The 24,527-nt window shown below is 37.6% G+C and overlaps 3 protein-coding genes across 3 annotated transcripts in view; all 3 read right to left on the bottom strand.

The window, feature by feature from the left end:
* The window catches only part of LOC138049805 (doublesex and mab-3 related transcription factor 3, truncated-like), a 199,411-nt gene that overhangs the window by 91,585 nt on the left and 83,299 nt on the right, over positions 1-24,527 (bottom strand). The window lies entirely within an intron of this gene.
* Positions 11-2,341, bottom strand: LOC138049810 (transmembrane emp24 domain-containing protein 7-like). The gene has a single exon (XM_068896257.1). The coding sequence runs from the start codon at positions 2,339-2,341 to the stop codon at positions 1,715-1,717; it is 627 nt and encodes a 208-aa protein (XP_068752358.1). The 3' UTR covers positions 11-1,714.
* Positions 11-11,752, bottom strand: LOC138049807 (homeobox protein SIX6-like). The gene is made up of 2 exons (XM_068896251.1): positions 11,049-11,752; positions 11-5,759 (listed from the first exon to the last, which is right to left on the bottom strand). Exons 1-2 carry the CDS (start codon positions 11,603-11,605, stop codon positions 5,387-5,389), a joined length of 930 nt encoding a protein of 309 aa, XP_068752352.1. The 5' UTR covers positions 11,606-11,752; the 3' UTR covers positions 11-5,386.

Here is a 24,527-nt window from a genome sequence, read left to right as displayed (position 1 = left end):
TTAGAGTCTCTTTTTCGTGTTTATGGGTTTTTATTGTTCATTTTTTTGAGTTGCATAATGACAAAAGGATAGTGTCAAAACGTTGGCGTTTTAGCAATTCGATAAACTTAAAACAACTTTGAGATCTTGGATCTGAAGCTATGTTAAGGATTCCAATGGTGGAAATCCCATTTATCAGCTCCCACTCTTTAATTCCCATTTATTATGTCCACTGAAGACCATCTCATTCCCGTTTTACGAAAACGTAGTAATTCGTTTAAAACTTTGAAAATCTAACATGTTAATATCAAAAGAAATCAATGGACAATTTATAAACCAAAATAAAACCGACGCTATATGACCTTTCCCGGAAAAGAAAACTGATAAGTATCGCGTGCAAATTTACCAAAAAAGCAAAAGTTCAGCACAGGTTCGCTTTAGTACACATGGGGACCAGAAGTCACGAAGAGTCGACGACGCAATTTTCCCTTTCGTAAACAAGCGATGCCATTTGGACGAGACTTAGAACAGTTTTCATTGCTAACTTTTTTGTTTGCATATGAGGAAAAAATACTTAATCTGCGACCAGATTAGCAGCGTCTGTCACTTAGAATAAAAAAAAAAACTAAGAAAAAACCTCAGAAAAAATTAGAAAAAAAATAGAAAAAGTTGACCGAACGATGGCGATCTCGGTTCAATGGCTTACGATATATCCCTGGGTGGGGAGGTGCGGCGCGGCCCCTCATACCCTGACCCTGTTTAAGACAAATATCGTAATACCCTGTTTAAGACATTTAATGTGTCTGGTATCAATGCCAAAGTCAACGGAAGTCAACATTAATTAACAAGAGCTTGTAAAAATTTTGCTGTTTATCGTCCGAGAAAAGATATCCAGTTTAAGACAAAAATTGATAAATCGATACCCTGATTAAGACAAAAAATGATAAATTCGATACCCTGTTTAAGACAAAAATCCCGAAAAACATACCCTGGCTGGCCGCACGTTCCCATTAAGCCCTTATAAGGGAGTACCCCCCCCCCCCTCCCCCACCCCGGGCTTACGAGGAACTGCACTTAACCTCTACGGCAGAAACAACGGCTTCCATGGGAAATTTCAAAGTAATTAAATGAAGTTAATCCTAACAATTTATTGAAAGCTAACCGAATAAAAAGGCTTGCTTACTAAAAATGGCATCGACCGTCAAAAATGGCATCGCTTGTTTACGAAAGGGAAATTAGCGTCGACGACATCACACGAGAACGACACAATACGACTTCCTGTTTTTATGATGGCAATTGTCTAGGAATTGGTATAAAAGGAATTGATTTAAGGTGAGAGAAGTCAAAAATCCTTGTTTTGTGCTCGCGTCCTCAAAAAATCCTTATTTTTGGTCAATGTTTTAAAGAGAACGACAAAGAAATATATAACAAACTTTAAGCTACTTTAAAGCCGAAATGCACAAAGCAAAGATTCCATGTTGCTAGCTCGTTAAACCTATCGCTTTGTGACGTTCTCGTTTTCTCCCAGGTCGACTTTGCTTAAGGTCGAATTATTCCGCGTTTAACTGTATACCTTAATCTTAGTTAAACTCGGGCACTCAGTTACGCGATTTCCATTCGTGAAAAACTTGAAGAGCCATAGAGATGTTACTTGCACGAGATAAGTAAAGAGACATCTGCTGTCCAAACGAGGTTTCCTCCAGTCAATAAATAATTTTTTGATAACATGGTAGCCCTACAGTTCCTCTTTAGAAACAGTGAAAAACCTACGTAACACAAAAACTTGGACAACTCCAACCATAACGATAACAAAAGATTGTCCAATCGACCACCACTGTACCCTCTGTGAAAGATACTCTGCAGCCACGCGACCGTTCGCTTCTCGAAGCCTGTAATAATTTTGGTACTTTTCGATTAGGTTGAAGTTCTCGTGGATAGTGACAAAGGATTTTTCAAAGTGTGTCAGCGCAGTCGACGCCCCGTCACCATTCCCTTCATATCCTACAGAATACTCGTCGTCTTTGATCAAATCGAAGTAAACAAGGTTTTCGCCAATAGAAAAGTCAAAAACATTGCTAAAGCATATGGTGTACGTTCCGTTCGCAGGGACTTTGAATTTATGAAGATCGTAGTCTTTCTTGGCTTCCTTGTAGATATATTGGCCTTCGGGAGACTGCACATATACATCAATACGGGGATCGGCCCCGGTTATAGGCGCATACTCCAAGGAACATTCAATGTTTTCAACAAGATCTTCGTAAAAGCACTCAAAGCCGCTGAGTAGAAATTGCAAATGGCGGCCGTTTGCAGGTGTCGACAATAAACACAAAGCCAAAATCAACCCGGTAATGTGGTAAAACATCTCAAACGTTTAAGGCAGATTTTCGTCAAAATGTTCCGTCTTATTTTCGGGCTTTAAAGGCAAGCACTTTCGGCTGTGGACTGCTCACTCATCCGTGATCACACATGTTGTCCGCAACAATATTAAATCCAAAGTCATTTGCATTCTAAAGGCTAAGGCCACGTGGCGTGTTCTAAACACAGGCCCCACCGAGTAGTCTTCAAGTAAAGAACAATGAGATTGGTCTAGAATTGGTTGCAAATAGTACCACGAATAGCAAGAGCCTTCGTTTGAATAGAAACGTATAACGCCGGATAAGCACCATTTTTCTGACTGCATACGTGAAAGATTAATACCACGGAAGTGTTCTCACATTCAGAGAAAATATACTACGATCATGAATTCACAAAAACTGAGGACAAATGAATATTGTCGTTTAACATGAACACAATCCTTGTTTTACAAATACATTTTTCTTTGCTGTCTTTGGGTGTATTGGGCAGATATGCAAAATTATGTTACGACCTTACAATGCTAAAATATATTTTTCCGTTGTTGAGTTTGTTGACAAGGAAACGCCAAATAAACTGACGGGAATGCAGATGGTCAATTCCCAAGTCTATTTCAAAGATATTTCTTGTCTTTCAATATCAGTCCATTTTTACTAGCGTAGAACACTTTATAAATTGAATTTACTTTTACCTCACCAAATATTTTTAAAAATGCACCCTATGAGGCTATTCGATGTACAAGCCAACATCTTTAAATAAATGGTCACGCAATCTTTAAACAAAAAAAAGATCGTGTGACAAGCCAAGAAAAAATAAATGGTAACACAGTCCTTACAAAAAAAGAGATCGCACGACAAGCCAACTTTCACAAGTAACGCACGCCTAACCACAAGGAATACAAGCAAACTCAGTAGTGTCTTAATCATTAGTACAATTTGTTAGGACAAAGGACACTAATCAAGTAGCTGTGTTGCGCTGCAACTAAAAAAGCATTCAGTCATCGTTAAAGGAAAGGAAAGGAACTTTATTTAAGTGTCTAGTCGTTTTAGCTCTGGAGCACTAATTGGGGACACTGTAAACTGAAATTAACACTAGTAAAGTCAAATGTTGGTTTTTGAGGAGAGGGGAAACCGGAGTACCCGGAGAAAACTTTGCGGTGCAGAGTAGAGAACCAACAAACTCAACCCACATATGACGCCGGATCTGAGAATCGAACCCGGGCTACATTGGTGGGAGGTGAGTGCTCTCATCACTGTGCCATCAAGGAACAACTTGAGTTCTAGCGAACTGGAATTCTTTTCTGACATGCATAGCATTTAGAAAGCAATCTGCGCGCTTAAATAGCCAACCAGTACGCCTATCTTCAGGGTAGTAGAAGCTACAACCTCGGACAAAACTGTTGAATAACTTTACAATACCTTGCCCTCCCAGAATGTTGTTTTGCCAAATGGGCACAGAAACTCGCGTGCTAACAGCATTGTGATGGGAGAGTGAGCCGTAAAAGCTTCAGATATATATGTATGTTTGTGTATTTGTTGCAAGGAATTTTGTCACAGATCGCAAGTGTGGCATGTTTAAAAATGGCTGTGCTCGGTTGATATTACCTCGGGTGTGCAAAGTACTTTTTTGAACAACCAGAAACAGAAACAAAAACAAAAAAGTTCTTGCATGAGGATTTAGTCATAATTCAAGCGGGAGAATACGTTTAGGACACCACACTACTACACGACCGTGTTTTCTTTCTTTACCGACAAAAACATACCCACAGTAAACGGTCACGTGAAAAAGATTTTAAAAATAGGCTTATTAGTTCATTTTGAAAACCATAGCATTCTTGTATGTTTCTTTTAATTTCTGTGACATCTCATTCATCTCTCACCATTAGTTTTTGTTATTCATAGTTTACGCCTTGTAGGACGCTATTCATAATTTTAACCAATTTTTCTTTACAACAGAAGCGTTCGGTTTATTAAACTTTAACCCATTAAATTCCGAAAATGCATGCCTACAGCAACTGTATTTTTAAATTTTAAAAAGTGATCGCGTGGAAAAACACTAGTAAATCACGCGATCTTGCATATGCGGCTCAAATTTTAAGAGTTAGCCAAATTTATATGATGATAACACTTAATAGGCCAATCACATGACCTTTGAAGGACATACAATTTATTTGTGGCCCGAGTAGCATCAATGCGGAAATGCGAATGCAAATGCATTGTCCGTAACAAATCCATGGTTAACAGGTCGACATTGTCATTAACCACGTTTGAACGCTTCATCGAATACCGTTGTTTCTGTCAAAAATAAACCCTTGGCAAATGATGAAGGTTAAGGTTGCCTTCTGTAGTTATTTTTTTTTTCTGTAGTCTCTTTGACCTAGGGCGCGCTTTCCTCTTTTGTCAGAACTAACCGGCCAGACCCGTCACTTTGCAAAGAAAATGCAACAATTTGAAGGAACACTTGCATGACAATCCCTCTCATTCTTCTGGAGGAGTATATATCATCCTCGAAGAGTGTTCATCATTATCATCATATCTATATTTACCCTTGGAATTTAGAGTAGCTTGGTGTAGCTATTAACTCAGAGCATTTACCCTGAGCATTTACAATGAGAGGACAGACCACACTTTGAAGGCGTTGTAAGAGTTAGTCCTTCCATATGCCCGGTCTCGCAGGTCAGTTCTGTCAAATGGAAAAAGTCCCTGGACTCTTCAAAACATTTTCCCTCCCATCTACAAAAAAGACATTTCCTAATGGAGGAAAGCACAAGTTCTTACTAATGTGCAATCCCGCTCGCACGCGGCAGGAATCCCAACAATGCATTGAACAATAATCTATTGCACTGATTTTTTGGTCTTGTTTCGGTTGACAGCAAAGTTTGCAGCAACTTGCTTCCTTTCTTGAAAGCCCGAATGGCTGCAGTAAAAGTCCATTCAACTGCTATTTTATGCTAATAAACATCGTCAATGCTATAATTACAGAGGTATACCGTAACATTTGCTTGGTTTAACGTGACAATACCTTATACAAACATTTGATAAACATTTTAATATAGTCATTTGGAGTCTTTGTTCCAATTCTCCCATCCAATGCCACGATTTGTACAGATCGGTTCGAAGGCACTCGCTTCAGAACAAAGATTTAAACGGTCTACTTGAGCATGCCTATTCATGCAAGGACTTACAAGAGGATGAGGACTTCCTGAAACGTATGCTGGGTAGGTCTGAAGTGGCAGATATGGATGAATTTGCGAATGCGCGTGCGCGTGTAGTTCTTGAAGAAATTCGGCTGACACAGGAGGCTGCGGCGCAGGCAAGACTGGTGTTTGAGGGATAAGGTAGGGAAAATGTGAACGTAGCTCGTCATAACTGTGCATCATAGAACGCCCAGGGCCTTTCATTTTTATCATCCCTTCCTGATCCACGGCCCTGTGACAAAACAATCAACCAATACATTAGTAATATTAGTAGGCAAGTCATCTTACTGCAAAATTCTTTACAGAGAAACCACTGCTACGTTTGAGCAACATTTAGGGAAGGAATGACCAAGAAAGAAAGCTAATAAAAACGTGTCTAATTTTTTTCATAGCATCACAGAGCACGCAAGCCATCACTTCGTGTGTATGTCTTTTTATCACGTTTCATCGTGTCTTTTAATTATTTTGTTGACTGTTTTGGGGCTGTCCCACGTCAAGCGAGAATAACAGTAACACGTTTTACCGTAGAAGTTCCGTAGCGGGAGTACTTCAGTTTTAATAACTACACTATGTTGGGCGCCATTTTAACACAGAAATAATTGCAGAAATTGAACTTGAAACTGAATTGATTTATTTTACGATTGCTTAAAGTAATCTTGCATACAGTTTCATTTGGCTCGACTCATGAAAGGGTGAGGTACCCGTTGATACATACACACTATGACTCACGTTCCTTAAGTGTCAATCAAAGTCATCATGAAATCAAAGATCATAATCAGTACTTTGCGGATGTACAGTCCAACAAAACAAATAGACCGTATTCATAAATGGCGGCCAATTTATAATTCTTTTGTCGAAGTGTAAATTAGCCTACCAAGCCTCGATACCATACAGTTAGTTGGAAACAATTCTTGCTCTAAAATGAGGCTTGATAGGCTAATTTGCACGTGGACAAAAGAATTATAAATGTGACCGCCATTTATGAATAAGGTCTATAAATGAAATATTTCACGACACCATTCGCAAAGTGTTAAAGTACTAAACAGAACTAATCAACCCAAAATTCAGCGTTTTTTGTCACTGAAATCGTTCGACTTGATTGTTGGCGATATTTTCCGAAGTATACTGAGTGAATTGTTTTTCCCCGTCCACACGTATCCGGAGATTTTTGTATCCGCAAATTTTTTTATGCGGATACAAAAATATCTGCGTCCACACGTAGCGTATACGAATGGTATACGACCGTCCACACGTATCCGATTCGTATCCGGACATCTCAAAGGGTTAGTCAACAGAGCATGCGCATTACATTACATTACATAACATTGCAACATTTAGTTCGAGACACGCTATTAGGCTTGAAAGTAGTCCTAGTAGTATTGAACACACAACGTTTCTGCTTGCCGCCATTTTGGAAAATCTCGGGCGTAAAAAGACTGGTTCTGATACTGTGACGTCAGTGTATACAAAAATATACGGATACGAGCGTCCACACGTATCCGGATAGACAGCGTATACAGAAATTTCCACTCTGGAGAGCGTATACAGAAATCTCCGGATACACTGAGCGTATACGGCGGACACCTGTGGACGCTAGGTGTATCCGCATAAAAAAAATTGCGGATACAAAAATCTCCGGATACGTGTGGACGGGGCTTTAATTTTCCAAGTTATTTTTTTTTATAAGATATGTGTCACGGTAACACTCGAGAATTTGGGGACTGTAGGGGTTCGCTCTTTCTTGAAGAGATTCACAACGTCGAAAAAAAAAACCTTTACGTCTGAACGACTAATATCGATTACAACAGGTAACAAGAAAGCGTAAAGGTTTATCTGCCAGTAGCATGCGAGTAAGAAAGGTCGAAGAGCATCGGTGAAAAAGTGCTGTCATATTGAGCAAAACAAAACCTGATATTTTGAGGTTAAGGCCATCTCCTTTTTCTTCCCCGTTTAGCGTCGTGCGACCGACCCAAATTTTTGGCATTTTCCAAAAAAAAAGTAGGTAACGACAGTTTTCAGCCATTTTTATGTCGCATAGGAGTTTCGGTGGTTGATCCTTTTTCCCACGCTGTCTAAATTTCGCAACAAAATCCACCAACGTTTCTGCCATATTGATTTTTGGGTTCACGTCTTTTTGTTTTCCTGGCTCCACAGCTATGATGCTGGGGTACCAGGCCTCCGATTCCGAGAATGCTTATGAATTTTTTTTTCAATCCGACCGACCGACCCAATATCAGGAAAAAAGGGCATGGCCTAAATCATATATAAAATAATAGTATTTCATTACTGAAAACGTTAATATTTAACGACGAAAAACGGTCATTCTACAAAAAAAACTGTATTCAAGAAATCAGGATGGTTAAATGCGCAATTATCAGAGGTTCTTTCAATGGTTATATTTTCAATATAATAGCATATAGTGCGTACCATTATTTTCAGTGTCACTTGAACAGCTGAAAGACACTTGAAATCAAAGGAAAACCAGAAAATTAATCCTTTTTCTTGAGAATTTATTTCAGTGTCAAGTTTTCAGTTTTTCGTAAGTAAGAAACAAAAAATATGTTTTTCCCTTTAACAAATTACGAGAAATCGTTCTCTTAACTCTCTAAGAACTGAAACCTTGAAGCTAATTTGTTAGTCGGAATCTAATAATTTGTTGGTCGGACTATAATCTAGGCTGTTCTGGTTTAAAATAGCCTTAATGAGCTTTTTATAACCACGAAATAAATGTTAAAAACTGTTTAAACAATTATTAACAAGAACCAAAGCAGGGCAACTTGAATTGAAATGTGACTTTTCATACTGACATGTCTTAAAGTAAATGTCAAGATACTTAGACCTCCTTTTCATTTTATTTCTCTCGATGAGAAAACTGAGATATTTTGCTTTGGATTTTCAAGATAAATAAATTCAAACAAAACTAATGTAAAAGATACAAACACCCTAAAAACGTAGGAGCGAATAAATGTTACGTTCCTCGACTTGCACTTGCTTCAACCTTGTTTCAAGTTTGTAAAATTTGCCTGTGAGGTGAATTGAGCTAAATGTTTTACATTATTGATTTTCTGTTCTTGAATTTTCTTTGTTTGCAAATTTTCCCGTTCTTGTCCGTTGTACGCCTTAATGTCGGACAGTCCATATTGTAACCATGAATCAGAGGTTTATCATTAACGACTAACTCAAGATATTCATCATTTTCACACTAATTCTTCAGTTTCTGTGGTAAATTCCAGATAAAATATTCTCGATTGAACCTTCAAAAGAACTCTTTTTCTGTGATAGACCCACACGTATACTTATAGAGAACAACCTATGAGACATCTCCCAAAATATAGATTCACCAAAATAATAACTGATTTTGTGTTCCAAATCTTCCAAAAACAAGACTGACAGACATGTTGATATGCCATCTCCCTCATCTTACCCTATTCTCAATGTCTGATCCTTATTCTCTAGTTTTTGCGATTATTTTAATTTTCAGTGATGTAATTATTACGCATGTAGGTTACAACTCTTCATACTCCCTGCCCTAATTAGCTGTGCTCTTTGCTAGCCTGTGTCTGAAACTATATTTTGGATTGGTACGGCTTAAAGGTTGCAAATAATAGCCCCTTGTAGAGAAATCAGAATGGGATTTAACTTTGACTGTTTGCCATTTGCGGGAAACATTACTACCGACCCCTTGTATTTATCAAAATCTTAAACCTTAAATGAATCCTTTTATTGCCACGACTTTGAAGTGATGCAGATTGTAACTAAGAGATCACCTAATACCGAATACATTAAAAACACAAAAGATTACAATATTAGTTTGATGAGAGATTTCTCAAAGGAAAAAGAAACAAACGCACCCTAAAAGGCTAAGAAAACTCCGAGAAGTGTTTAATATGGTCTCGTAACAAGTGTATACGTATTGGAACTGATCAGTCTGATATTAATCGATATCATGTATCGTTCTGGTGATCTGTGTAAGTTATCTGGCCCATTAGCTAATATTTTCGGTTGGTTTTTAACAGTGCAGGTGGTTAAACACAAGCAAAATTTGAAAATGGAAAGTAAGCAGCGGTTCAGTTTTCTCCATTTGGTTGGGGTAAATGATTGAAACGGTATTGACTCAATCATAAGATTTTTTCCCGGACACAAATACCATTCAAGTTTGCCGAGCAGAAGTATACATTCATTATGAAATTTGATCCTTACCTCGCAGAAAAGAAAATCAAACTTGAATATCCCTGCTTTATACATAAGTTCCTCAAAGTATGTTCAAACGCTTTGTCTCTATTTAGAAGAAGTCGAATTAAAACCGAGTTTTTCCTTTCACTCGCCAGTGTAATACACCGAAGAATGACATCTTCATTAATGAAGAATTTCATTTGAATTAAAATGTTTGGTTTAGAGAATTTTCCTTTTTGACGGCTGGGGTGTCGATAAATCCCTAGGTGAGTAAAACACTTCACCTTTTATAACGGGAAATCTTGAAATTGCGTTAGAATTCTCAAAGCTGCGAAAACAATCATGGCAATTTAACTGTAAAGAGCATCTGAAAAGGAATAACCTCGATCGCTTCTTTTCGGTGCGAAACATTTCATATTTAAGGCGCATTCTTGCTCCTTGTGTATCCCTTCAGTTTTACAAATCTCCTCAAATAAGTAATCCACTAGAATGGTGAATTAATGAGCGCTTTAAATATTAATCAGTGCACCTTTTTGTTAAATAACAATTACATGATGCGATCACTTGGTCTTTGTAACCTCAGTGTCTGCCCAATAATAACCAGTAATGAGCCACTGAAGTCTACTAGAGGGTATACTATGCAAACCCGAGATTGCAAATGCCATTTTAAGAATTGGAAATGAAATTTTGGCTACAATGCTCACGTTGTCAACGTCCACTCCAGAGTGGCACGTCGCAGGGTTCATTTCAAGTCTCGGCAAAAAATATGTGGCACAGACTTGATCTTCAACACTTTGGCCGCAACGTGAGAAAAATCTGAATGTTGCTAAATTGCACGTATCAATTGTCGTATATTGTACACATAACGTTGGGAAAATGAATGTGTCTGGCGTATGTAAATAGATGGAACGAGCTGGTTAAAGTTTTTAGTTAAAACGTTAGTAATAGTTGTCTTGAATAATCCTCGGCAATTGCACTGTGCGGCTACATTGCTTAAGGCCAGGGAAACGTTTAAGGGGAAGGAGCAGATTTGAATGATTTCATGACAATAGTTTTCAGTAATCATCAGTTGATGAACGTGGTATCAAAAGTAAATGCTGCTTTGTGAAAAGGAAAAGAAATGCTTGCACATTCCTTGAGCAGAATTTGAAATGAAATACACATATCTATTAACCCAGTCAATATACACCAGAACTAAGACATATGAATAGCTTCTCATGATTGTGCAATAAGAAAAGTATCTCACGTAAAAAAATTGAAGCGTTCAATCTATGAATTACAACAAAATAACCGAGTCTTAAAAGAGAGAAATAACACGACAGCAATAAGCCAATTCAAAGCCACTGACCCTTTTTTCATCTCAGCCGCTCTCACTCTCTGTCGCTTGTTCTTGAACCAGTTGCTGACCTGTGTTACAGTCAGATCGGTCATCTTTGCCAGCTCTAGCTTCTCACCCGGAGTGGGGTACGGGTTTTCGGTGTATGCCTTGTTTAAAATACTTCTCGACTTCTCCTTGAAGCAGTAGGTTGTCTCTTCGCCGTCCCATATCGTCCGGGGCAAGGGGTGCTTCCTTCGCACTCGATACTTCCCAACTGCGCCCAAGGGCCTGCCACGCTGACGTTCCGCTTCGATGTAATGCGCTGTCCTCCACAAGCACTGCAATGCCTCGTGGTTTTCTTTGGAGAACTTGTGGCTCTCTAAAATGGCGTACAATTCTTTAAAGTTTTCTTGTCTGAAATACACCACGGCTTTCGATATGAGAATGGTCTCGGACGTTTTTACATCACTGTCCAAGTCCGTGGGCAGTGACCAAAGAAATCGGGAAAGTCGCTCGATTTCGCCAGTATTCTGGAGGAACTGACAGACTTGAGCAACTTGATCGGATGAGAACGGACAAGGCAGCATGTTACGTTATTCAAGTATGTAACACTGGTGAGTCTATGATGGCTCTTGATACAGAATGAATCGGAACCGCCTTCGCTCGTGCATTATATAGAGCACTGACTAGCATCTAGTTTGCTTCACTAGTGGAGAGCGGCTTTGTTGACAAAACTAAACATTCCCGCTGTTAAAATGATATTGTTCAAACTCAGAGATGAACAAAACACCTTTTAGTGGACTTGTCAGAGTAGCATCAAGTGACCTAGTTCCTCAATTAGTTTATCATTAGCATGAAATAGATTCAAGTAAACTTGTTTACTTTAGCATCTAGGATGGCCTATTTCATTTGGAGTATCTGTAGCCTGATTAAACAGTGTTTTAAGCGCTCAATTGTGGCTGGATATTGAAACCAACTTGCCAACCTACCAGATTTTTCACATGTGTACAAAAAAAAAATCTTTGGGTAATAAGAAAATACCGAAATCTTAATCATTGTGCGAAAAAGAAAATATAATTCCCTTATTTCAACAATTTCTATTTTGTCATTCAATTTTAATTCGGTAGTAAGGAGTTGGCAAAAGAATGCGAGCCTGGTTTTGTTTTAAACCTTTTAAAACAATGATGAATGTTTCAAGCAATTGATGTTGCTTCGTCCAACTGAGGGATCACTAAAAGTACTGCAATTTTTTATGTGTGTTCTGTTGTGTGAATTGATAAGGTGTTCACAAGAAATGGTTACTCAGATTTTATGCAATTTTGTTTTTGCGTATAACTGGTGTATTTGAATGTTGAGAGAGAAAATGTTTAAAGATAAAACCACAAATCTTTCCTAGGGTAACAAAAAAAATAAATCAGCCAATTCAAACTGACAATCACAATTCCACTTAAATAGCCGTGAGTCAAAAGACAAAAACAAAACAAAACCGCTTGATTTTGAAAGAGGCCAACGCAAAACTTGTAATTCTAAAAATCATATGCAACTTTAGAGTTTATTTTTTTATGGAGAATAGTTGCTTTGATTTCCGAATACAGCTGTATTTACTCAAAAATGGGTGAATTAATGCTTCAAAACGGCCATGGACAATGGCAGGTCAAAAGAAAACAACGTGCCATTTGCCGTCTTCCTTGACTAGTACATCTGCTTTCTCTGTCAACAAATCAAACAATGGCTAGGAGATGTTGAATATGTTCCCGCAGCAACCTCACACAGACCCGTCTGATGAATCATATCAAATAATTAGAATATTCGGCGGTCCAAACTAAATATGTTTGAAGAGCTCGCGCTGATTAGGAAATCATGGATGGTTACTTCATTCCGTAGTGATCACGTACCTTTAATGAATAAGGTACAGTCTTCACTATGTAGCCGGATAGGGGTTACAAGCATCGTGGAAAGAATTACAAGTACCAAAAAATCCATAATACGCAAAGGAGTGATAAAAACACTCGACGATATCAATGATATCTTTTTACCAACTGCTTTCTTTCAGGAGATCATTGACTTCGGCATGAATCAGTTAATCGATAAAAGAAACCCGGATTTTTCAAAGCTTCGTGTAAGACCAGGCAGAGTAGGCGATTTGCACGAATACAAATTTAAATACAAAATCATAGGCAAAGCATAGCTTCTGAGAAGGAAACGGAAAACAGTATATTGAGCCAGAAAAAAAAAAGACAAGTGGTATTGAATATAATACACATTAAGACTAAGAATTTTGTCAGTGGTTAGCCAAGGAAATGACGTTGCTTTCATAATCAACCCGATCGTTGAGCCTCAGCAAAGAAATGAAAAGTATCAATTTATAATAGAACATGCAGAGGTGCTGAATGATGTAAACAACTGAAACAAAGTAAAACTGAAACAATGGTGATCAAGTGAGTTAAAAAAATAATCACTAAAAAGAGACAAACGTCTTAGCACGTAATGATAAACTACTTCACTCAACAGCTATGAACCTATTCCAACTCGTCTTTGCCACAACTCAACGAAACCTCACTTCTTTCCTGTTAGCTACAATTTATCGAGCAAATCAGTCTGAAAAGAGAGAATAAGACGTTTGAAAATGAGAGTATTTATGACAAGCAGAAACAGGCACGAATATAAATCTTTAGAAATTCATATGTACGGGGTAACCTCCCCGACGTAGGATAACAGGAAATGCAGGATCAGTTTTCTGTTGACCTTCACGTACGATTTGAGCTCTGTTAAGAGATATGACCAAGAAGATAGACCATGAAATTAAAAAATACGCGAGGCAAAGCCGGTACAGTGGTCTGGAAAATAATCAGAGCGACCAGGCTGAGGTGCAAGGCGTGGTTATCGAACATGGAAACTGAGAGCTCTTCAAACGGGGTCGTGCAAGGGCCAGATGACAGAAAAACCAGTGAACTGCTCTTATGTGAAGAGGTTGCTTTTTATTAATGGTGCAACAAGTGAAGAGCTCATGCGAAGGGAATAACTCATGTGAAGAGGTCGCGGCTTTAAACGTAGAACAAGCCGGAGAGGAAAAGACAGGAAAACTATAAAAAGAAAGAACGAGTTTTCGTTGAAAACAACCTGACGTTAATATAGAGGACCAAGATAGCGGTTTAACAATACAATGAAAAAAGCTACGGTACAATCGGTTAAAAGGTCATAAATACAATAAGTTATTTTATAAGTCGTTTGTCCAATTTGCTAGTGTGTTGTTTCAAAGATTAGTGAAGACATTCAATGAACATCAAATTAAATTTACAGAGGCAGAAAAAGGGTGCTTGGATCTAAAAAGATTAAATATTTCTTTCAAGTTTGATTCTAACGATGCCAATAAACTGACTTCATACAGGAAGTATTTGATTGTTATACAATACGCCCGTAGAGGTACGTGCGGACAAATTAACTAACCTTTTAATAAGTAGGAAACACAAGACATTTTTCGTTACCATTAATTGTTATCTTTTTTATTTTACAAGATCGAATTTCATTTAAGTTTGGTTTAATTCACCTAAAGCGATCAACGAATCCTCATTTTCTGCTGGGTCAAGTTAAATTGTTTTATAAGTGTTATATTTGCCAACTTAAGTGCAATTAATGATAGGTTATCGAATTATGCTCGGCTAAATTTTTGTCATGAGCTATTAAAGGGGTTTCTCATTACAAAAATTGCTAATCAAAAGAATACAATCGTTTCATTTGACAGCCCTTCTACAAATCGACTCAAAACCATAAAATTCAAGGATCTGGCTTCTTGGATGATGGGATACATGAAAATATGTTAAAACATTGCTGATAACGAGTGCTGTGAGACATGATTCTTTCGAAAAGTGTTATTTTTAGATATCAACAATCGGCAGTATTTCACGTATGAGCGGGAGCACAGCCGGCTTCTACAATTGAACCATCAACATGAAAGAAATCCATTTTAAGAAAGACATCAGTAAAAACACAACAAGTGAAAATTAAGCATAATAATAAATAATAATTGTAATAATAAAAACAATATTAATAATAATACAATTTACATGCCTTCCTGCTGCAGATAAATGGTATGAACTTGAACCAGGTAGAGTAGTGGAAAGTGACAAGGAAAAGCTGCTGTGGGATTCTCAATACAGACAGATTATGAAATACAAAGTAGAAGGCCATATATTGTTTTATTATATAGATACTGATGCAACACCAGGATTTTTCCTTTTACGAAAAAATCATATCTTCACCGCGAGCAGTGAACATATCATTTTTATCTTTCACGTGTGAGAATATCGGTGTCGTCATGGTAACGAACACGATTAGCCAATAAAACGCGAGCTTCCTCTTCATTGTAAGGTACTTTTGTGCTTTAATATAATTATTCTCTACTACATTGACATTTTCATTGCAAAATTTTACATTACCATGATTTGTTTTTAATAACTTTCATATCTTGTTTTATGTTACACACCATGCGTGTTTCAGCGGTTGGTGACCACTTTTTTCATGATTTCGAAAATGAATAAAACAAGTGGTTTTAAATCTGGACATTTCATCAATATCTATATGATAAACAGAATATTACATGGCCGCTTGGGGATACGAATTTTGTCTTCTCGTGCTGATACTTTCAGCACTAGCAGATAAAATTCGTATCCCCGCGCGGCCATGTAATATCCTCTATTTCCTAGATAAGCAAGAAACCAGTGCTTTATTGTTGATGTTGCTGTGCCTGGAGATGCCCGTATAGCGAGAAAGAAAAGATTGAAAAGTATCAAGATCTCAAGAGAGAAATGACAAGATTGTGGAACACCAAGGCTTATGTTGTGCCCGTGGTAGTAGGCGCACTTGGCATGACTACGAAAAATCTTAAACAACACTTCAAAACAAATGGTGCCACTGTTAAGGTTGAATTGTTACAGAAGGCGGTGTTACTTGGAACTGCTACGGAAAGTGCTCGAAGCCTGAGGCTGTAGGCTACAGCTTGCCTTCGGGACTTTTTCTAAAATAATAATAATAATAATAATATTAATAATAATCAGAATATAAAGAGTAACTTCTCCATAGAATACTCAAATCCTTTTCATCATTTCTTTTATCGAGAAGTGTTTTTCCCATCAAGAATTATATTTTACACTCGATAAACTGTTGGCCTGTCGGTTTTGTTACCTCATTTGGCAACCGCCCTACAAGATGAACGCCTGATTTCTTTCAGTATTTATGAGGGCTTAACGAAGGGGATACTAAAGAATCTAAAAGGTGCACTTTCTTCAACGACATCATGTTCAGTCTACTGAATGAAATAAATGTATATATTAAAGTGCAGGTTAGCCGGAGCGAGTTTCAATCGAGTGTCGTAAAACCAAAACAAATCAAAAAGGACGGAGACAATCCTGTAAACCAATCAAAACTCGAAGTAATTAATTACACGCAGCCGACACAAAGCGCGGGAAAATGTCCACGCGCGAGCCACGATTGGTTTTGGTTTCAGTTCTGATTGGTAGAAAAAGTGGCGCGAGAACTTTTAACCTGAGTGAAGTAATGCAAAACCAAAGCAATTCGCTAATTACTCCTTCCACTGATCTGGACAATTTAAGCAATTATCTCTTTCAGACACCTGAAGAAATCAGCTGACTTCAACGGGATTCGAACTGACCCTTGACCTCTGCGATGTCGTTGCAACACTCTACCAACTGAGCTATGAAGCCACCAAGTTGTGACCGGATCAATTTGTTGGACTCGTGTGTTCCCGTGAAAATAATCGATGAATTTCATTCACCCTTCACAAATACAATCAATAGGTTTAAAGTTATTTATCACTAATTCACTACTTGCACAATCCCATAATACACCTCTATTACCCCCAAAAACTTTTGCGTAACCATTGTTTGCAATTTCACCTGGGACATGAAAATGTCCCAAGAGAAGTCGAAAACATTGCCTATACAGACTTTTTTCTTTTTTTTTCCTTTTTTTTTTGGGGGGGGGGGGGGGGAGGTAAAAGAGGTGTATTATGGGATTTTTGCAAGTAGTGAATGTTCGAAATTGTGGTCGCGAACTCAACGTCAGGATTTAAAGATCAAAAGCTAAAAAGCAAGCCTGAGATAGTAGCAACCCTGTTTTAATGAGACTTATGATTTACTGATTTAGATGTCAAAGCTGTTTCCGTTGACAGCAGAAACTCTTATAGTGGACGAATGGGATCAAACAATCTTCAATTGCCTGTCATTGCCTTGGTACGTGTTGTTCCCAGATGAAGTGTTAAATAACCGTGAAAGTAGGAATTAATTATTTTCGAGAATCAAACTCACTTTAATCAACATTCAGCAAAAAATGGCTATGGCTTCCAGATTTACGCGCGAAAAGATAAGTAGGGCTGAGCTCACCTTCATTTAGTACACCGCCACAAATGACAGTTGTCCCGTATTATTTTTTCCCCGTTTGCGGCTGTCACCACGAAACCTGTGTTTTCTATTCTTAAAATGTTTGAAATCAACGAAATTTCATCGATTTCTAGAAAAACTCGAATCTGACCCATATTTTAGCCTTAACGTGGTTCAAAATCGTTCCAATTTCACCCAAATGAAAAGAGACCCATCGCTCTTCGTTTTTTGCAAGCAGTAGAACAAACCGATGTGTAAAAGCAGAGGAAAAAAATGATCGTATCTCTAGGGCTATTTCTAAGAATTAATCTCCTCATCAAAATACTTTTCAACCGAAAACTAATTTCACAAAATATTGAAAACAGCTATGGATTAGCCACTGTCTACAAAACCAACAAAAACATGCAAATGTATCATCTTCGAACATTATGGCAGGTGATTAGAGAGAAAAGTTAATTTCCCACCATTGCTTTTTAATCTGCAAAATTAACAAAAAGCTGCGCAAATAAGACAATGAATGAAAGAACTTGACATTAAAGTCTTGTGTTAGCAATTAATGCAACAACATTTTCTGTTTTCCGTTATAGTGGTTGTCAAATATTTTCAATTTTATTGTACAAATTAGAGAATTGTTTACAAAACGGATTTGCGCTCGTGAGTTAAAATTGTGCCCCTGTCTACTAATGTGTTGTTTAGGGCGTGCCTTGATTGGCCATCGTCCTGTTAATGATTTTTCCCCAGTTTCAAACCATTTCGAAAACTATTTTCTCTCCAGGTAACACCTGGTTTTAGAAAAAAATATATTTAATTCAAGCAGTATTTTGCTTTACAGGTGCGGTTTATTTCCAACGATTGGCTACCTATTGTAGCTACACAAGTCTTCCTAAACTAAAAGTGGCGAAGCAAAAATCACAACGCAAGCAAATCGGAAAAGTAAAATCTTTGGTAATAGTGTAGATTACGTCGCTAGATTAAAGCATTATCGTCGTTATTCCCTAACATGGATGACATTTATGTATAAGGGATTCAATTTAAAACAGAAAGTGGTTTTCAGTTTGGCTTTGACCCGTTACCGTTAAGTTTAGCCACTTCACGAAGAACAAAGCAGCTCCAGTTTGTGGTGCGTGGAGTTAACATTCAAATGAAAGCTCTTTAGAAACTAATGCTAAAATTCGTGCGAGAAAAATACTGACAGAATTTATACTACAGACGAAAACCTCGTCTAAGACGGATGTTTCTTTATATAAATCCGATGTTTAGAGGAATTAGGGACCAAAATTCGTCTTCGATTGATTCGTCTGTGAGCACGTCTACAAGACGGATTTATATCCAGACGAATTGCAGATGAAACATCCGTCTTAAACGCTTTATTCGTCTGTAGTATAAATTCGGCCATTGCGATCAAACCAATGGTGAAACAATGGAAAGACAAGACTAATTAACATAAACATCTCTTCGCTTTTTACGAAAACAGCTTAACAAATTTATCTATAAAAAATACTTCCAAATATCATCCCTTTCTACATTTGTTTATTGTATTTTCGAGGTTTGATCGACTGGTCTGATTCCGAAAAAAAGAGGACTTATTTTTGATGCCAAGATACTTGTAACTCTGAGATTGTGTAAGTTTATTGTGCCCCATGTAGTTTATTCCCTCATCTCTTTAATAGAAAATGCAGCTGCCAAAATACAGCCTGTTACCTTCATTTATCAGTTTTGCTCAATTCGATGTTGCACCTCAGCAACCAACACTTTGCAACAAGAAAATTCTTTAGCCAATTATTTAAGCGTGCAGTATTGTTCACAATTTAGGGAAGACGAACCCTATGATTTCTTGTACTTATGACAAAGCAGGTAACGCTTATTCCACAGACTTTCTTGCGGGCATACGTGGTGACGCTTTGTAATCATTCTTTTCCCACGTTGGAACTAACAAACGCAAAACATCGTGTCAGTCAACAGTAATAAATCTTGTTTCAAAATCCTCGGTGTCGTGCAGGAACTATATTATGCAGGCTGGGTCAACGCACAGACATTTCTTTAGAATTCGAGTTTCAACACTGCGTGTAACTATAGAAAATTCTCTCTACCTTTTGGCCACGGATAAAGCAACCAGCAAAAAAAATCCTGAGAATGAAAACAAATTGGAGAGTAATTCAAACTAATTAAGGAGTTTCTGTCGTACGTCAATTTTTTTCCTAAACACGTTCCATGATTCACCAAATGAAGCCCATTATTAAAAATAACCATAGGCGCTACTCTTGCAGAAGCACTGATAGTATCACTGAAAAAAAGCTCCTAACATTGCTCGAAGTCAACAAAATTCTGGGTCCATAACACTCATTTTAACCAAAACTAGCCAAATTCGAAGAACATTCACAAAGGCTAACTGAGTTCATGTGATAAGCAATTTACGTACACAGGCTCAGCATTTTGAATTCATCGCCCTTGTCCACAAATAAAGGGATTTATTCGAAGATTTAAGATACAGAACATCTGAAAACGAAAAGTCGTTAAAAACTCCAAGGAAAGCAAAACATGTTATCAAGAGGTTCTCTCCAAGACAAGTTTAAATCTTATCATGAAGGCAGCCGGAGTGGAAAGGCCAGGGGGACTGATTGCCCGATTAGTATGTGTGTGACTCTGATTTAAACCCCATTCTCACCGCTATTAAACTGCGTTTATCTTGTCTTTGAAAATTCACTCCACTACGCTCTGTAAATAGCCAACAAGCTGCCTTCTACCATTTGAGGTTTTTCGGCAAGCTATCTTTGATTTGAAACATTAATTTCCCTTCTAATTCTTTTAAACTCAAGCACATTTGAATATGGTCTATCCGCGTAGAAACGCATTATATAACAAATACATTATGTTTGTTATGTTTTATATCACAACTAGCGTTGTTGGAAAGACCGCCACAAAGCGAGGGCTCTTTGTCAGCAAAGACTTATTTTGTCCAGAATTTTTCAGGCTTTACCCCTAGTTCAAATTTACTGATGTCTTTCATATGTTACGTCTCTTCATATCACAGCTCACTCATCTTCTATGGGCTTACTACGAACTCACAACATGACCATCTCTCACTTGGCTTATTAGCGCTAACGGTTTCGCAGAGGTCATGGATTTAAAATCTGGAACGTTTAAGCAGAAAGGAAAGGAATTTCTGAGATGAACAAAAATGTTAACGTGTTTTGGTATAAATTTGCGTGACATTAGGTAGCGCCATATCAACAACGTCAGAAACGAACCAGGAAGAAGTATAGAAGTTCTAAATGCAGTCAATGCGGCCATTTGCCTCTTTTGTGTTTGTAGATGTAGACTGTTTTATCAAAAGTCTTTTGTAGAAAGAGGTATTCCCCATTTATAGAGAGGACAGAAGAAACGATTAAACGAAAATAATTCGTGGAATCTATTGAATCCAGAAGAAATGGGAAGCTAAGAGTTGCTTGACTCTAGGCGTTCTTTTTGTATTTAAGTCTTGTATACACCCTTATGGGATACGTGCTTTTATTGATGTCGCCAGCCGGCTGTGTCTCAAACTCCTCTTGCTGATTTCGCAAACCCAGAATCTAGAACGTTGCACACCTCCTCATTACCTTGATATAATTTAAAAGAAGTAGCAGTATTGTCCTTTGCAACAGAGAAAAAGCGGATTCAAGGGTGCAAAAGAGAGGACAATTTGTTTACTTCTCCATGTCTGTTGCACACGACTGAAGTACCAGCAATAAGGCAATAAGCCTCGAAACGTGATGTAGCGGCGTGTTAACGATGTTTATTAACAATAGCACAACAACTAAGATTGGCTTCCGTGTACTCTTCAAAAAAATACAGAGAATGGAAAGAAATAGATTCGAGTTCATAGTAGCCGAAAAAAGGATTCTTAAGTAGCAGTCTACATTGAAAACATCCGAGATTATTTGGAATTTGCCCACAGAGAGAAACTCTTGAAAAATGATAAAAATCAACGTTCCCCTTTTCGGTTTGCCTTTTAGTCTTTCCCTATCTTCCTCACTGCCTGCCCCTTTTATTCTTTTCCCTCCGTTACACGGGTAAGCCGTGTCTCCGGTTTTCGACCGAAGGTCAGTTTGACAAAAATTTGGGTACCGCGCAATGACAAGAAATAGTTCAACAAAAAATGATGCTGGACAAATCAGAATGGCAGGAAAATAAGGTTTGTATGGAGCATTACTAAAAATGTCACACAGAAGAAGATCACGCTAAAAATGAAGAGAGGCACCACCGACGCGCGCACGCTCATTGCCACGCAGCAGGCCATCGAACATACCCAATGGATGCTATTCAGGCAGATATTATGCATGGTTTCTAGTTATCTGATACTTCCTTTTCAACATTTTAATTTATTTAGGAGGATATGAGAATTCTTGCGCGGAAATGAAAAAAAAAAAGGTTGCCATGTTTAATAACTTAAAAGTCTGCGTTCTGTTCTGATAACTAGAGAATCACAAATGATAGTTTGAATTAAAGGTTTGTTCATCTGCAGCGCTCGCTCAACACACTTAAAATAATATAAGTCATCCTGGTGTTAATTAATTGCGCTTTAATTTAAACCAATTATTGAGTCTGTGTTCCTTGACAATTGTTGTATTCCCTGTTAATGAGATTTAAGTCATTTGCCATTATTTACTAAAGTGCAAGTGTACAAATAGGACTTTTGATTTTACGAAATTAACAATTGTCCTCATTTTGAAGAGAAAAACAAAACGACCACATACAAAATCTTGTTTTGAAATTGTATTATCTTTTCAATACCTGAAATGAACACAAACGACCAGGATGTTTCCATGAAGCATGAGCGAACATGGAGTTGATATCGGACGGCAATTTCATTTCTTTTCCTGTTAAATTTCTTGACGAACATGCAGGCGGATATTTATTATTTCGAAACAATGAATGCAACGTACAAAAAATCTGTTTCATTAGTGTTTTCATAATCATTGAAGAGGAAGCTCAGTTTTTAAATTAAGATTTTGAACAAATAGAAAAGCTGTTATTTCAGTTGTGTGAGCTCACATGAATAATTGTGGCCGAAACAGGAGTTTTAAATATAATTACCCGTGTTTTGCATTTTTATCTGCACACGCCAGGGACAAAAGAACAAAAAATCAGGAGGTACATCACTTGAATATTTCACACTATCACAAGTATCCCTTCACAACACAACTTTTACCTGAGCTTGCCGGAAAGGAACTTTACTGGACCCCTGGACTCCACAATGAAAACCAAAATTATGAACTGCATGACTTCACTAAGGTTTTGTGAGCTTATTGTTTAAAAGGACTTGCTTAAAATGAAAGTTGACTTTAATTACCTTAAGTGAGGGTAACAATCTGCAGTATATGGTTCAAGCTAATGGTTTTACCAGCAAAAGAATGAACAGGATATTATTTGATCTAAAATGCCTGTACTTGTCATGAGAGGCTTACTTCTGCCTTTTTAGTGTTTGCTTGATAACCCTGGCAATAAATGGGTGAAATCAAACAAGGTTTGTCGATGGCAAGTAGCACATAAGCCATAAAAACAGAAAGCGTAACCTCTTTATGGTGAGCTCGGGGAACTGTGAATTCGAAAATTGGAAGGGTCCTTTCTGCGGTATAAATGAACGCCAGCTTATTGTACAGACGCTTGTGAAACAGTTTTATCTCTAGTGATTTTGGTAATGAAAATAACCTTACTGTCGAAGGAATCAAACTTGAGTATGATGAATCAAGATGTTGTGTAAGCAATGATGAAGAAAAGCAGAAACACTTCAAGTACAAGAACGGTTGTATTTTAGGGTTGGGTGGTTGTGATAGTCTGCCTGACCTCGTAGTTTTAAAACTTGCGGCGGAAAAGCAGATGCTCCCACATACTTGTCTATATATAGTTCTACAAGCCCTCTTCAGTTTTGGATATTAGTTTGCTCTCAGCTTCACACATAACCTAGGATGACACCAAATTTCCGGACAATCTTTAATCAAACGCTTAATAACTATTGTTCAGTGATAAGAATTTTGGAAAAAAGGGAGAAGAAATAGATGCAATATAAAATCGGTCTGGAAAGGAAAATTTAAACGCTCCAAAGTGAAATATAAAGTGCAAAATATTTTGGTTGAGGAAGACGCCAAAACTGAAAATGCGCGGGAAGACGTGAAAAAGTGAGTGAACTAAAATATATGCAACGCCTCACGATTAAATGGTCTAATTTGAAGTGACTTGGCCCTAACGTTGATGAAAGGAGGAGGGGCCGGGGATCATTAAAATGTGACTGAAAGCGACAAGACAAAACACTTTAAGAACTTGAATAGAGTGAAACTCAATTTTGGGATGAACGACAACAGTTGATTTGAACTCAATTTTGGGATCAACGACAACATAATGCCACTTCACTCAAACTTACACCCACTACACTATCCTTCTTAAATAAGGATAGTAACTTGGAGCGATGCGGCTCGATTTTAGGAAGAACGACAATAAAATGTTTTACAATAAGGAGACCAGAAGTGTGGGTGCGTGTGTGTGTTGAAATCATTGAAAAGTCTTCAACTACAGAAATAAGGAGATAAGAAGCCATTTATTGCAATCAAAACTATCCAAATTTTAAATCCTGTCCAGTACCCTCAAAACTATCCTAAAAAATACAGCAAACATGAAGACCACTGCTGCTACTGCTCCTAATGATGATGATGATAATAATAATATACTCTTAATATACTACCCCTACTACTTCTGCTACTACTACTACTACTACTACTACTACTACTACTACTACTACTACTACTACCACCACTACCTCTACTACTACTGACTCCTACCACTCCTACTGATGATGATAACAACAACAACAAAAGCGCCTCCACTGGCTTCAACTGGTCACTACGATATTTCACACGATAACAGTTTTAATAAGAATAATGATAATGATGATGTAAATGATGAAAATCAATACAAAGAACAGCTACACCATGGAATGTCGTATTCCTTCTCAATCGTTTTGAACTCGAAGACTTTCGAGGAATTTATTTTTTCCTTTATAACCATTTAGCCTTTATCAAATTCGACTTCACAATATATGAGGTTATTTAATTACTTCCTATCACTGTCCCTTTCTTATTCT

This window comes from Montipora capricornis, chromosome 5 (assembly GCF_036669925.1).
Source record: "Montipora capricornis isolate CH-2021 chromosome 5, ASM3666992v2, whole genome shotgun sequence".
Lineage (NCBI taxonomy): Eukaryota > Metazoa > Cnidaria > Anthozoa > Scleractinia > Acroporidae > Montipora > Montipora capricornis.
This window is presented reverse-complemented; position numbering and strand designations above follow the sequence as displayed.

What these genes read in the sequence shown, in the direction of transcription:
- LOC138049810 (XM_068896257.1), bottom strand. Translation starts at nt 2,341, where the DNA reads ATGTTTTACCACATTACCGGGTTGATTTTGGCTTTGTGTTTATTGTCG.
- LOC138049807 (XM_068896251.1), bottom strand. Translation starts at nt 11,605, where the DNA reads ATGCTGCCTTGTCCGTTCTCATCCGATCAAGTTGCTCAAGTCTGTCAG. An exon ending in GCGGCTGAGATGAAAAAAGG is followed by an intron (nt 5,760 to 11,048) that starts GTCAGTGGCTTT and finishes GTTTTGTCACAG; the next exon opens with GGCCGTGGATCAGGAAGGGA.